Source organism: Phaethon lepturus, unplaced genomic scaffold, assembly GCF_000687285.1.
Source record: "Phaethon lepturus isolate BGI_N335 unplaced genomic scaffold, ASM68728v1 scaffold20753, whole genome shotgun sequence".
Taxonomy (NCBI): Eukaryota; Metazoa; Chordata; class Aves; order Phaethontiformes; family Phaethontidae; genus Phaethon; species Phaethon lepturus.
In genome coordinates this window covers 57,573-71,739 of record NW_010528838.1, presented here as the reverse complement: position 1 = coordinate 71,739, position 14,167 = coordinate 57,573, and the positions used below count along the sequence as shown (strand labels likewise).

At 41.9% G+C, this 14,167-nt stretch overlaps 1 protein-coding gene across 1 annotated transcript; it reads left to right on the top strand.

The window, feature by feature from the left end:
- The first annotated feature begins 423 nt into the window (after positions 1–423).
- Positions 424–7,501, top strand: CCT5 (chaperonin containing TCP1, subunit 5 (epsilon)). Its single transcript, XM_010283780.1, has 10 exons — positions 424–480; positions 574–738; positions 1,254–1,452; positions 2,210–2,402; positions 3,346–3,495; positions 3,818–3,937; positions 4,350–4,535; positions 5,516–5,653; positions 6,040–6,220; positions 7,212–7,501. The coding sequence occupies exons 1-10, from the start codon at positions 429–431 to the stop codon at positions 7,337–7,339; spliced, it is 1,512 nt and encodes a 503-aa protein (XP_010282082.1). The 5' UTR covers positions 424–428; the 3' UTR covers positions 7,340–7,501.
- The last annotated feature ends 6,666 nt before the right edge of the window (positions 7,502–14,167 follow it).

The following is a 14,167-nucleotide window of genomic DNA, read 5'->3' as shown; positions in this document are numbered from 1 at the left end:
GTCCTTGTTCCCAAAAAAGGGCCGTGGCTGAACCAGGGCTACAGACAGCGAGTAGCGGTGGCCTTGCGCGAATGAGTGTGGCTTAAATACTGGTAGAACAGTGGAGGAAAATGATACTCGCTTTTCCTTTTAGCGTTGGTTGCTTCCCTGTTTTAAGCCTTGGGGCTGTCGATCTAGCTGCTCTGCTTTTGCATGTTTTAGCTGTATAAGTGCAAGCTGTGCAAGGACAGGCACAGGAAATGTTTCTGGCATAAAAACAATAGGACTATATTGATATATATTGCCTTTTTCAGTTATAATTGGCTGTTGCTAATTAAATTACCATATTTGCATTAGCTTTTTCTTCCCTTGTGTTTTTCTTAATTAATATTATGATTTTGGGATGCACGGTAATGATTTAACTTATTTCTCTTTTATAGTCTCACATAATGGCAGCAAAGGCTGTAGCAAGTACTCTGAGAACATCCCTTGGGCCCAATGGTAATAACAAAATAATTTTAATGGTTCTTTCTCAGTAATAGTTTTTGGAAATTTTCTAAATTTTCCTTCATGCTTTGAATGTATTTTTTTTAGGCTTGGATAAAATGATGGTAGACAAAGATGGCGAGGTGACTGTGACCAATGATGGTGCTACCATCCTGAATATGATGGATGTGGATCACCAGATAGCCAAACTTATGGTGGAGCTGTCTAAATCTCAAGATGATGAGATTGGGGATGGAACTACTGGAGTGGTTGGTAAGAAAAGATCTTATATTTAACTTAGCCTTTCCAGCTTTAAGATCAAGTTTCTTCAGCTATTTTACAAAATCTTATGTGAGTAAAAGTAAGCTTTTCAGCAGCACATTTTTAGAGTATTTACTGTTTCATTATTCTTGTCAGTTCTTGTGTTCAAAGTCTTTTAACCAGAAAGATGCTTTTCTGTCTTTTCTAAGTATGGCTACATTTGAAGTTAATGTTGAGAGTCCTCGCTGTACTTTCAAAATTTTTTTGCATAATTTTCTTCTATAATCTTCTACCTGTCCCACCTTGGTGCCTGTGCGTCTTTTTGGTCTAAAGTAATGCAATTTCCTTTCTAAGCATAGCACGTAGGAGGGATTTTTTAGGGTTGGGGGTTTTTTTGTCATTTAAGAAACCTTGAACTGTTAATATATTACAGAAAAAAAATCAGAAGGTGTACTTTTTAATCTTTTGATAATGCATTAAAAAAATCTGTGGAATAATAAACATTATTTTAAAATTTTGTTTTATAGTTCTGGCTGGAGCACTACTGGAACAGGCTGAGCAATTATTAGATCGTGGTATTCACCCTATCAGAATAGCAGACGGTTACGAGCAGGCAGCCCGCATTGCTATTGAACATCTAGATAAAATCAGTGACAGCTTTCCAGTTGATCCACAGAACATAGAACCTCTGATCCAGACAGCAAAGACAACTCTAGGCTCTAAAGTGTAAGTCACAAAACCTTCAGAAGAATATTTACATTTCTCTTAAAAACACTTTGAGTTGAAAGGAGAAATCTTGGTGTTTGCTTGGTGTTTTGCTGGATTGTTAAATTGTTTGTGTTACTAGAGTGTCTGCTGAAGGTTCTTGGTTTGATTTTGGTGAATTCCTTGGTGGACTCATATTTCAGGATAAGAAATTGTGAACCCTTTTTCTCCAAGGGGGCAATTCCATGAGGTTAAACAACTACAAAATCAATTTCATTCTGCCTGTTCTGATAGTTCTGTATTTATTCATCATAGCAAACTCTGAGAGTAGTGAATACCTTTTTAAAAATAACTGCATGTTATATTTCAAAGTACTTTTTTCTAAAAAAACTTCTAGGATAGTTACTGGATCCATAAGTCCATACATGTATTATATAAACTCAGGCATTGTATGGGCCTTCTTTGCAAAGCTGTTGTAACAGTGGTTTCTGTGACTTGAATGTTTCTTAGCAGTTAATTCTCCTCACTTGTTTAAAATCTGCTGCATCTTTTGACTATGACCACAAGACTGTATAGACAAACCGTGTTGCATGTTCCGTTTTCTGCGATATTTAGCACTTTTTATTTCTGTGAGCAAATGAGCAGGACCCTCTCTTAGTGCAGAATAGAAAAGTCATTATCTATAGTGATACTTTTTTCCGGTTTGAGATTGATAGAATCACTTTTTCTTCCAAGTTGTGGAATATAACGCAACTTTATTGTTTGTTTTTAAACCTAGAGTTAACCGTTGCCACAGACAAATGGCAGAAATAGCTGTAAATGCTGTACTGACAGTAGCAGATATGGAACGTAAAGATGTTGATTTTGAGCTGATCAAAGTACAAGGCAAAGTGGGAGGTAGACTGGAAGATACACAGTTGGTTAAAGGAGTGATTGTGGATAAAGATTTCAGTCATCCACAGATGCCTAAAGTAAGTGATTTCCCTGTGTATGTGTCTCTCCTCTGTAACGGCTTAAAGAAGAATGACTAGCCCACTCAAATGCTGTCCTAGCATTTCTTAAGTATTTAAACAGCGTTGTGGTTGGGTTTGTTTTTTTTATCCATGCATCAACAGAGAAAGGGGAGAGGAGCATTAAATTTTTCATGTTGGAAGAGACCAAGTTAGAATTTACAACCATCTTGGGAAATTGAGAAATGATGTGGGCGGCTGCGGAGTGGAAATCACTGTCCAACTAAGTGAGGACAAGTGGTGGAGTTACATGCTGAAGCAGAAATAATCATCCATAGTGTGTAATGTGCTTAAGATGCTTAATGCAACTCAGTATCAAGAAATGCTTCTACTGTTCTTAAGCTTTGTGAGTTGCTGTGTTGTCCTGCTTGGAACACTCCAGAAGCTGTCCTTTTATTGGTGTAGGTAAGGTCTCCCAGTCTTTGTGCAGTGTACTTCAAGAAAGGTGGAGGCACTTTAAAATATTCACTGTTGCAGAATATTTTTCTAGTAGGTGACACTTTTTATCCTACAAAAAGGAAGACTGGTGGAGAATGTCTTATAATACATGAAAGGTGGCTGTGAAGATGAGTATGTAGTATTCTCAATGGTCATGGTGGATAGGAGGGCAAGTAATAGTTTCATTGAAGCTTTTTTCTGTTTTTTTTAAACATCTAAACCATTAAAAAAAGACCAGTAAATATTGTTAAGAGCTTAAACAGTGCCTTGAAGCTGTGGAATTTCTTTTATAAGTGGGTTAGAGAGACTTTTGAGGAAATTGTTTGGGTATAGTTAGTGTCACTTTAGCAGCAGTCAAATGATGTTCAGGATTCCTCTTATCCCTGTGTCTTTAACGATGTGTCTGTATGTTGTGCAAATACAAGAAAAAGGTGAGGTCAAAACTTTTTTTTTTTTAATTGTACAGGAGCTTAAAGATGCTAAAATTGCAATCCTGACTTGTCCATTCGAACCACCTAAGCCTAAAACCAAGCATAAGCTTGATGTCACATCTGTGGAAGATTACAAGGCACTGCAGAAATACGAAAAGGAGAAGTTTGAAGAGATGGTGAAACAGGTAGTCTTTATTTCTCTGTTTTCTATGTTTTTCATAGTCTTTACACAAAACAGCATAGTGCATTGATTTATTTCTGGAAGCAAGCTAATCATCCTGATAGGAGGCAACATAGAAGCAGCTGTAAGGCTATGAATAAAGGTGAAGTTTATGTCAGTAAGAGATACACCCTGGTTTGAAATTTACTTTCATGTCTGTGTATGCCAGATGTTTCTCTTTCAGACTTGTGTTTTGAGAAAATTAGGAGAATTAAAACTGTAAAGAAATTGTTTTCCATTCCTGTGTTAGTTGTGATCAGAAGGTTGATGTTGTGTGTTGCTTTCAGATAAAAGACACTGGTGCAAACCTTGCTATTTGCCAGTGGGGTTTTGATGATGAGGCAAATCACTTGCTGCTCCAGAATGAGCTGCCTGCTGTTCGTTGGGTTGGTGGACCTGAAATAGAAGTAAGTAGAATCTTGTAAAATTGGGCTTTGTACCAGTTCTTAAACATTTGTTAAGGAATAGGCTATGCCAGTTAAAACTCCAGGCTTTCTGGGTAGAACTGTATAATCATGTGTATGGATAGGTATTGGCGAAAAATCCTTGGGGACTTGTGGGAAGAACCTACAGGGAATGGAATTAGAGTTTATAATTGGAGTGTACATATATTACTTGTTAAAAGTTTTATGTGGGTAGGAATGTTTCGGCTTTAGTGTTGCTGTTTGCAGAAACAAGGCATCACCTGAAATACTTTTAAGTGATGGGAAGGTAATGTTTTGGAATAGACATTTGACAGATTCTCTTCCACTGGTTTTATGTTATGAAAAACATAATGAAAAAGTCTTTGCAAAATAATTGATGGTTGTTTAATTTCAGTTAATCGCCATTGCAACTGGAGGACGCATTGTTCCTCGCTTCTGTGAACTCACGGCAGAGAAACTGGGTTTTGCGGGTATTGTCCGAGAGATCTCCTTTGGAACAACGAAGGACAGAATGCTTGTCATTGAACAGTGTCAGAATTCCAGAGCTGTGACCATTTTCATTAGAGGAGGAAATAAAATGGTGAGATGCTTAGCTTGTTACGAGTGTTTGATACATAAGTTGCAGAATGTAGTGTCTTTCAAAAGCATATTAACTCTTATTTTTGTCTAAATTTTACTTGCAGTGGGGACAAATAGAAGGGGAGGAGGGTTGTAGGCAGTTGTGACTATGTGTTAGAAGTCACTTGTTAGATTCGCATCCTATGTTTTTGAATGAAAACTGTTTTCTCATTGTTAGACCATATAGTTCATAAATAGAGAAATTATTTTACCTGTGGATGTTTTCTTTTTTTTTTTTTCTCATGGGAGGGTCACTTTTAGGAGTAAAAACATACTAGCATTTTTTAAAGATTTGGTTTTATTATAGACCTAGGTATGTCACTTCTGATTTAGTCCTGTTTATGTAAATGAAAAAAACAAACTAACCACCTCCACTACCCCTGAATGAGACTATTTTAAATGCTGATATACTTAACCTGGTTCTTGGTTGTACTACTACTGCTACATTATGGTTAGTATAGGTCAAGTTCTATTTTGAGTGAAAAACCTTAGGAAGAAAAGAACATAAACCCTAGTCTGAAGAGTTGTTTAAGAAAGCAAAAAAACTGCTTTAAAGGTTAGCGTAACTTGTTAAATCCTTCTGCATCTGACGCTGGCAGTTCACACAAATTGCAGTCTGAAAACAATGTTGGCATTTGAAGTGTTTTGTGTCTTGGAAATATGCAAGATAGAAAATCTTTTCATGTAAGTTTTTGTCATTTCAATTTATAGATTTAACTAATAATACTGAAAAAGTGTGCGTTTTTTTATTTAGTCTCTGCCACTGGATGTCTAACATTTTATATTTTGAAATAGTATGTGGCATAGCACCAGTAGACCGCCATTAGAGCCATGAAAAGGTCCTACAGTTTATTTGCAGTTTCCATTTCTGTATTAGGAAATATGTCTTTATAGCCTTCAGTTGTGTATGTTGTAAAATACGTGCTATTTTTATAATTCCAGATTATTGAAGAAGCAAAGCGATCTCTTCATGATGCGTTGTGTGTAATCCGGAATCTTGTGCGTGATAATCGTATTGTATATGGTGGTGGTGCAGCTGAGATTTCTTGTGCCTTGGCAGTCAGTGAAGCAGCTGATAAGGTAAGAAAGGAACAGTTACAACTTTCTTTTATTTATGAAGCGAAAATAAGGATTAAGTGTGTTTTAAGAGATTCCAGAAAACTTCAAAGAGCTTCCAGAAAGTGCGTATTCCAGAACTTCCTGACATCCACTGATAACCAGTGCTCGAAAGTTTTTCTCCACCTCTTTTTATAAAGTCATTACCATTTTTCCTTTCATGATAAGAGCAATTTAAAATTGTTTTAATTTGCAAGCAGTTATCATCCAAAGGTATTTGTTCAGTTACTGAGATGCATATTGCCAAGAAAATCTGCATGTTGCGTACCTATTTTTGTAGCTAGTGTGAAAATCTGCTTTGCTAACACTGGAGTTAATAGCTGTATGAATTTAAATTTCTTTTGCCCTAGTGCCCATCTTTGGAACAGTATGCTATGAGAGCTTTTGCAGATGCCCTGGAGGTAATTCCCATGGCACTTTCGGAGAACAGTGGTATGAATCCGATACAGACTATGACCGAAGTGCGGGCTAGGCAAGTGAAAGAAAATAATCCTGCCCTCGGCATTGATTGTTTGCAGAAAGGAACAAATGGTAAGAACTGCAGTGTGGAGAAGGAGGAGCATAACGGGGTTTTCTTTCTCAGAAGATCAAAACACTCTTTTGCCTCTCAGCCCATTTGTTTTGTTTGTTGGTTTGTTGTTTTCTATTTAACCTGTGCATCACTTCAGTTATGAACTCTTGCCCCTTGTCATTAATAAATGGGAATGCAGGTGGAGAGAGATATGCATGTCTACCAGGTGGAAAATGTGTAATGGCTTGAAAACCTTTATTTGGTGGCAAGATTAGTTGAAGATGCTGACTGACCTTGTGATACAGGAATAAAAGCTACTCACTGTGAGGCAAGAGCAGTCTGTGTTTTAAATACTGGAGTTTTAGTGATAGAGTTTACACTGCAGCCCTACAAACAGCCAGTTTCAGAAACAGCTTGTGAAGAAGGAAACAAAAGGTTAGAGATGTCTTTGTGTAGTGTTGCTCACACCAGCATGTATGCATATATAGAATGTAACAAGCATGTGAAGCCGAACAACCCAATGTATGAAAAGTTATTTTTATCTGGACATACTCTTTTCACAATTCTATTGTGTTGCTTTTCTCAGAAAAAAGGTGGTAAATTTTGGATCACAATGTAAGGCATTGTGTTTATGTAAATTCATAACCCTTCTTTGAGGTGTTTCTGCTTTACGGCATTTGAACTTCCACTTCTTTAGTGGTTGCTCAGCCCTTAGGATACTTCTAGTATTTGTATATGGAAACTGTACTCTTCAAAAGCTAGTGCGGAAAGGTGAAAAGCTACAGTTGGAGAAGACTTAGTTGGGAAAAGAGTTTGGATCTTAATGTTCCAAGATCTTTGGTAAGAACCCAGATGTTAAGACTCTAGTTTGTACAAATTGTTTCTCAACTATGGTGGCCAAGAGTAATAATTTTAAACATTCTTTAAAATTACATGGAAATTACTGCCTCCTGTTAAAAGTTATATCTAGATTTGACGAGGATGTCTAATTCTTTTGCTTCTTTTTGGCAGATATGAAGCAGCAGCATGTTATAGAAACCTTGATTGGTAAGAAACAACAGATTTCTCTGGCGACTCAGGTTGTTAGAATGATTCTGAAGATTGATGATATCCGTAGGCCTGGAGAATCTGAAGAGTGAAGGTTGAAAAGTGAGAAACATTAAGGGGGCCACAGCAGTAGCGAAGACGGTAGTATTCTGATGCTTCATCTTCAGCTATTTATTTTGGACACTTTTTGTTTCAGATACTGTAATGGCTAATTGTTGGAAATAAAACACAATTTAGCACTGGTGGTTTCAAGACTTGTTTCAGAAGTATCGTGGCATCTTTTCTTAGGTGTGAATATTGATAGAAAATTCCCTTCTTGAATGTATAGGGGGAAAAAACATTGATAATGCAGTAATAAAATTCCATGCTTACTCCCGTCAGCTGCTCGAGAGCAAAGCCCATAGATTCTTATTGTAAGAGATCTGTCACTCTTCAGTGAAGCAGAGAGAAAATTATTGTAGACTCCAGCAATTCTCATACATTAAATGTATCAAGTATGAAGTTTCACTCCGAAGATTTAAAGGACCTATATTTCATGCTTCCAGTTGCTTCCATTTTTCTCTTATGGCACCCTCCACGTGTCTTTCTGCTGTATGTGCAAGGAGGAGTGTTTTGTGGATATACGCATTCAGCCAAGTGGGGTTTCTATTCCAAAACTTTTGTCTATGCTACCGCTTGAGTGCATTTACTTTATAAGTCCCATGTATGATCTTAGAATGGTAGAGTAAAATTTATGAGTAAGATGCCTTGCTTGTGAAATTATTAGCAAAAAACAAGTGGTAGACCAGAACCAATGTGCATTTTTTTTGCAGGTTCAAAAGACAGGGAAGTATTGAATATTACTTGTGTTAACATTTCACCTGCAGAGTTTTAAAGTTTCAAGTATAGTAGTACAGAGGAAGCTTTCTTTTTCACTGACCACTGTTAGCTAGCACACAGGGGATGGGGGAGAGAATGATAAAGGTAGAAGTGAGAAAAACCGTGGGTCAGGATAAAGGCAGTTTGACAGGGAAAGCAAAAGCTGCACACGCAAGCACAGCCCCTGCCAGGGGCAGGCAGGGGTTCAGCCATCTCCACCAAAGTAGGGTCTGTCACGTGTGATGGTTACTTGGGAAGACAGATGCCATCACTCTGAAAGTTTCCCTGGCCTTTCATCACTAAGCATGGTGTTTCACAGTGTGGGCTATCGCTTTGGCTAGGCCAGGTCAGCTGCCTCTTGTGCACCCCCAGCCACTGCCACTGTGTGGTGGTACAGCGTGAGAAATTGAGGCGGCTTGGGAGCTGTGCAAGCACTGTTCAGCAATAGCTACTCGTTGCTTTGTTTTCAGCGCTTTTTGGGTCACAAATCTAAGGCACAGCACCACACTGGCTACTGTGAAGAAAATTAACTCCATCCCAGCCAGACCCAGTACACCTGTCCTGTCCTCAGGCGCGGATCCCATTGCCAAATAGTTTCAAAGCCTCACCTACTAACTTTTTTTTTCAGTTATGTTGTCTTTTCACGTGGCTCAAGACACCTTTAAAGTACGAGATGCCAAGAAGAAAAGGGCAGTACTGCACACCACTTCCACCGCTCTGCTTTGGGATGTCCTGACTAGGAGATGTGGAGGAGGCAGAGGAGGGAGGGCTCTACACAGGCAACGCTGCAGCTGGCGGGGGGAAGCTGTGACCGTGCTCCGCAGGCTGTATGTAGGGTTGGTCCACTGCAACTTGGAGCTTACAGCTGGGAATTGTGGACAGATCTTCAGCATGACGTGCCAGCGGTTTCTAAGGGTTGGAGCCCTCAGCACAGGAAAGACGGACCTGTTGGAGCTGGTCCAGTGGAGGGTCACTCCTGTGAAAAAAGGCTGAGAGAGTTGGTGTTCAGCCTGCAGAAGAGAAGGCTCTGGGGAGACCTTATTGCAGCCTGCCAGTACTTAAAGGGGGCGTATAGGGAAGATGGGGATAGACTTTTTAGTAGGGCCTGTTGTGATATAACAAGGGGTAGTGGTTTTAAACTGAAAGAGGGCAGATTTTGCCTAGATACACAGAAGTATTTCCCAATGAGGGTGGTGAAACACTGGCACAGGTTGCCTAGAGAGGTGGTAGATGCCCCATCCCTGGAAACATTCCAGGTCAGGTTGGACGGGGCTCTGCGCACCCTGGTCTAGTTGCAGATGTCCCTGCTCATTGCAGGGGGGTTGGACTAGATGGCCTTTAAAAGTCCCTTCCAACCCAAACTGTTCTATGATTCTAAGCATGTGTGAGCTGAAACCTGGTCAGAATTAGGTGATGGTGTGTTGGTTTTGTGGGTTTTTTTTCTTCCAAGGGAAGGTTTTGGCTAAACTGCTGCCTAATTCAGAAGCCTCTAGGAACACAGGACAATTTATTTTAAGAATTGTGAAATCATGTGTTTTTGCTGATCTGACTTATGGAAATTAAAGTTTTTGTGCTCTGTATATAAATATTCTTTAATGTTCAACCAGATGTTAGCATGGAAAGTCTGAAGCTTGGTGATGGAATTTTGACAAAATTGTAAGAAAAGGAAGTATTTCTTTTTAGAGGCTTGTACTTCTGGTCTTCAACATAACAAACGTGTAGCATTATCAGCATTGTCAATAATTGTTGCATAGAGGCAACTGGAGGACAAATGACTTTCATCACAGCATGCAACATACAATTGAACGTATTAAACCAAAATAATGAAACCAGTGCAGCTCAAACTGGTATACTTTCATAGCAGGAGTAATGGGACTTGTGCTTTGACAGAACAGTGGGAACACCAGTACTGTGATTTTTGTGCTGTGGTCTGCCTCTGGTCAAATGAAATGGAGCCAGTGTATCTGAATGATGATAAGGTGGTGGGAGACAAGAGACAAACACTGCTGTTCAAATTAATCACGGTGTGTTTGTAACCATCAGGAAGTAAAAGCCTTGCCTAGTTGTGTGTTTGGGCCACAGGCCCCACGGTCCCTTCAAGTACTGCTCCGCTGCTCGAGGGGAAACGCGAGGTTCGCCGCTGGATGGCAACACGGACCTGTCACTGCCGCAGCAGGCTGTCTCCCCAGTTCCTAAACGCAAGCCGCAGCAGCCTAGCAGCTCCTTCCCGGCATCACTGATATGGCACATGTATGTCATCAGCAAGACCTGAATCTTTCCGAATTAAGTGAAAAGGGCTCAGTTACCTGAGGTCATTTCATGACTGACCCCATGTGCCCCCTTAAATCCCGGTTTTCGTATCTTCCTAGGATCCTTACCCTGGCCCTGCCTCTTTGTCCTGCTAGTTCTAGTTCCCCTGTTACCAGCCAGCTTTTCCCAGCCTTCTTCCTTAGTTAGACTAGATATTAGGAAAATTTTCTTTACAGAGAGAGTGGTCAGGCATTGGAACAGGCTGCCCAGGGAAGGGGTGGAGTCACCATCACTGGAAGTGTTCAAAACATGTGTGGACGTGGCACTTGGGGACATGATTTAGTGGGCATGGTGGTGTTGGGTTGATGGTTGGACTTGCTGGTCTTAAAGGTCTTCTCCAACCTTAATGATTCTATGATTGGTCTCTCCTGCTGCCTTACCGGGCCTGGGCACCTTTCCTTTGACCTCTTGTGCCTACGCGCTGACGCGACACTCGTCTTCGCAGGTGCGCGAGGCAAGGCTGCCAGGAGCACAGCACACAGATTCCTCTTGTCCCTCCTGTCACACCCGGCCCGCAGCAGCTGCGGGGTGCCATGCACCCAGGGCTGGGCTTCTGACTTCAGGTGTGCCGTGGTGATTCAGAGGAATCAGGTCTGAGTGGATTTTTTTCAAGAACAAGGTTAAGCAGAGCTGCGAAGCAACATTCTTGTTTCTCTACAAACTGACGCCGCTTCATGCAAACGTATTTTTCCTTTGCTTAGGAAAAAAAATGCAGTTTGATCACTTCTGACCGTGTTCTGTATGGAGAAAGATGCCTCATAACGTGAGCAGTTCCTGTCCGAACGATCCAGTCTGACAAACTTACAGGCAACAACAGATAGGTCTTAAATGGAGCAAGTCAAGCAGTCTTGCTAACATGGGGGTTTGCTAGCTCCCTCTGTAATATCAAGACACTTGGATATTAGGATACCTAGACCCAGACCCACCCACACTAAGCTAACTGGCTCCAGAACCTGCCCGGGCTGTATGTCTTTACACTGAAAGACATACATAAAGGCTGTGCAGAAAAGAGGGCACCGTGGGAGCTGCTCTCCTTTGTGGCAGAATGACATGACCGTCCTTTGCACTGTTAAAAATTACTGTCTTATTGCCCATGAGAACTGTTATTACACCCCACCCCAAACTCCCACCCTCATCCAAGGAGGGATGATTCAGTTGTGAGGTTTGGGTCTGGGAGACTAGCCTGGTTTGTCCTCCCTCTGTAGAAGGACCTCTCCATTTCACATCTTGGAGGGTTTCCCGGGAACTCTCTGCCAGGGAACATTTCTCACCGTGTTAAAGAGCCAATTAAACGGACTGACAGTGTTTGCTTTGTAAACAACTCATCTCTGTGCTACAAGAGAGACGGTTGGCTAAACTGAAATGACTGGGGGGTAAAGCTTCAGTGTGTTCTCTGTGAGACGTTGACCCTGTGATACCTGCCTGGCATACATGTGCTAGAATCCGCATCCTCGTGAGGTTCCTCCCTGGGCTATTGGGGCCAGTCCCCGTGTGGTGGTGAGGTTCCTGCCTCACGGGAGCAGCACGGGCACTGAGAAACAGGTCTCTGCCAGCTCTCTGGTGTCTGGGTGCTCACAGAACATGGGGCACTGCTGCCGGGGCCCCGAGTGTGCTCCCCTTGTTCCCCCCCAGGGGTTTGGCTGCCTGTGCTTAAGGCCAGCTCTGGCATGGCACAGCTGTGTCGCCTTGAATCAAACTGCTGGGGAAAATGCTGGGGGTGAGAAAGCTCTGGAGAAGGCCTCCCTCTTTCACTCAGGAGATGTTTTTAAGCTCAGGCCCATGCCCTTGCTCCTTCCCTGAGCTATGTTTCAGCCAGGCCTGTGCCTTGCTGATCCTGATTCCTGGCTTGTCCTTAGCCTTGCCTTGTCCAGATGGACTTTATTGGTGATCTGGACTCTTGCCTGACTCTGTTTGCCATGACTAGACCTGCCCTGCTTTTCTTGCTTAGGTACAGTGGTGCCAAGGAGCTCTGGAGGCGAACAGTGACCAGACGTTGTCTGGAAGGAACTGCTGGAAGGAGCACCTCAGAAGGCTGTTGAAGGAGTCCTTACTCTTCAGGACAGGCAGGAGGAAGATAGCTCTCCTGCAGTGTATGAACAAGAAGGGCTGTGCAAGCAAAGGTGGAGTGAGCAAAGGAAAGTTGGGGAACCTCAAGGAAATCAGCACAATCTGATCACTTGCTTACAATGAATGGTCTCACACTTGGGACTTTAGCCAGGGAAAGAAGAATAAACTATTAGAATTAGGAAAACAATTGTCAGTGTGCGTAGTGTCATCAAGGATTGATGAAGCCATCAGCTCTGTAGGATGGGGTACTACTATAAGCCCCCTCTCCTCTCAGAAAAGTTGAGTAGCTGAGTAACACAGGATTATAAATGCTCAGTGTGGATTCTAACTATTTTTCTGTTTGCAGTGCTTTCTGCCAACAGGAAAAGATCATGACTGCATCAGCTTAATCTTCAAAGTATCCCAATGCTGAGGAGAGGAGAATGCTGAGGCTGAGGAGAGAGCTGGAACAAGGAACTTCAAAATACTAAGAGTGAACTAAGAAGCTGGACTCAGTGTGCTCTCACAGCCCAGAAGGCCGACTGTACCCTGGGCTGCATCCAAAGCAGTGTGGCCAGCAGGTCGAGGGAGGTGATTCTGCGCCTCTACTCTGCTCTGGGGAGACCTCACCGGGAGTCCTGCGTCCAGCTCTGGAGCCCTCAGCACAGGAAAGACATGGACCTGTTGGAGAGGGTCCAGAGGAGGCCACCAAAATGCTCAGAGGGCTGGAACACCTCTCCTGTGAGGACAGGCTGAGAGAGTTGGGGTTGTTCAGCCTGCAGAAGAGAAGGCTCCAGGGAGATCTTCTTGCAGCCTTCCAGTACTTAAAGGGGGCTTATGGGAAAGATGGGGACAGACTTTTTAGCAGGGCCTGTAGCAATAGGACAAGGGGGAATGGTTTTAAACTAAAAGAGGGCAGATTTCGACTAGATATACAGATGAAATTTTTCCCAATGAGGGTGGTGAAACACTGGCACAGGTTGCCCGGAGAGGTGGTAGCTGCCCCATCCTTGGAAACATTCCAGGTCAGGTTGGACAGGGCTCTGAGCAAGCTGATCTAGCTGAAGATGTCCCTGCTCACTGCAGGGGGGTTGGAGTAGATGGCCTTTAAAGGTCCCTTCCAAGCCAAACTGTTCTATGATTATATGACTTCGTTACTTACCTGTACTGTGGTCTTATCTCAGTGTTCCCATTCTACTTCTCTGCCTCTACCAAAATCAAAGGAGATTTCTTTCTTCCTTCTCCGCACCAACTGGCTGTGCTGCCAAGGACTATATATTCCCTTCCCTGAACTCTGATATGTAGTCTGATTTTCAAATCCATGGGGAAAAAAACTTGCGAGGGACCACTAAATTTAAAGTTTCCATACCTGGCTACCTGCAGGCTGCTTTTAAGTCAAAATCTGCTGAAAGCTGGAAAGTGTCTTTGAGGAATTATGACCATATACCTGCCCTGTTCTTATTTTTATTTTTTTTAAGATACAGGATATTGGATTTTATTAGACCTTTCATCTGATGTGGTACAGGCATTCTTATTTTCTAAGTACAATTATGTTGACGCAAGCTTTTCAAAACTTGTGTCATAGCTAAAACTATCTGATTTAAAGAACAAGGAATAACTGGCTAACACTGGCGAACTGGCAGATTGTTTCTGATTCTCGTAAGGCAATTGTCAAAAGTATGTAGCTGCCTAAAACTTTTAAAGAG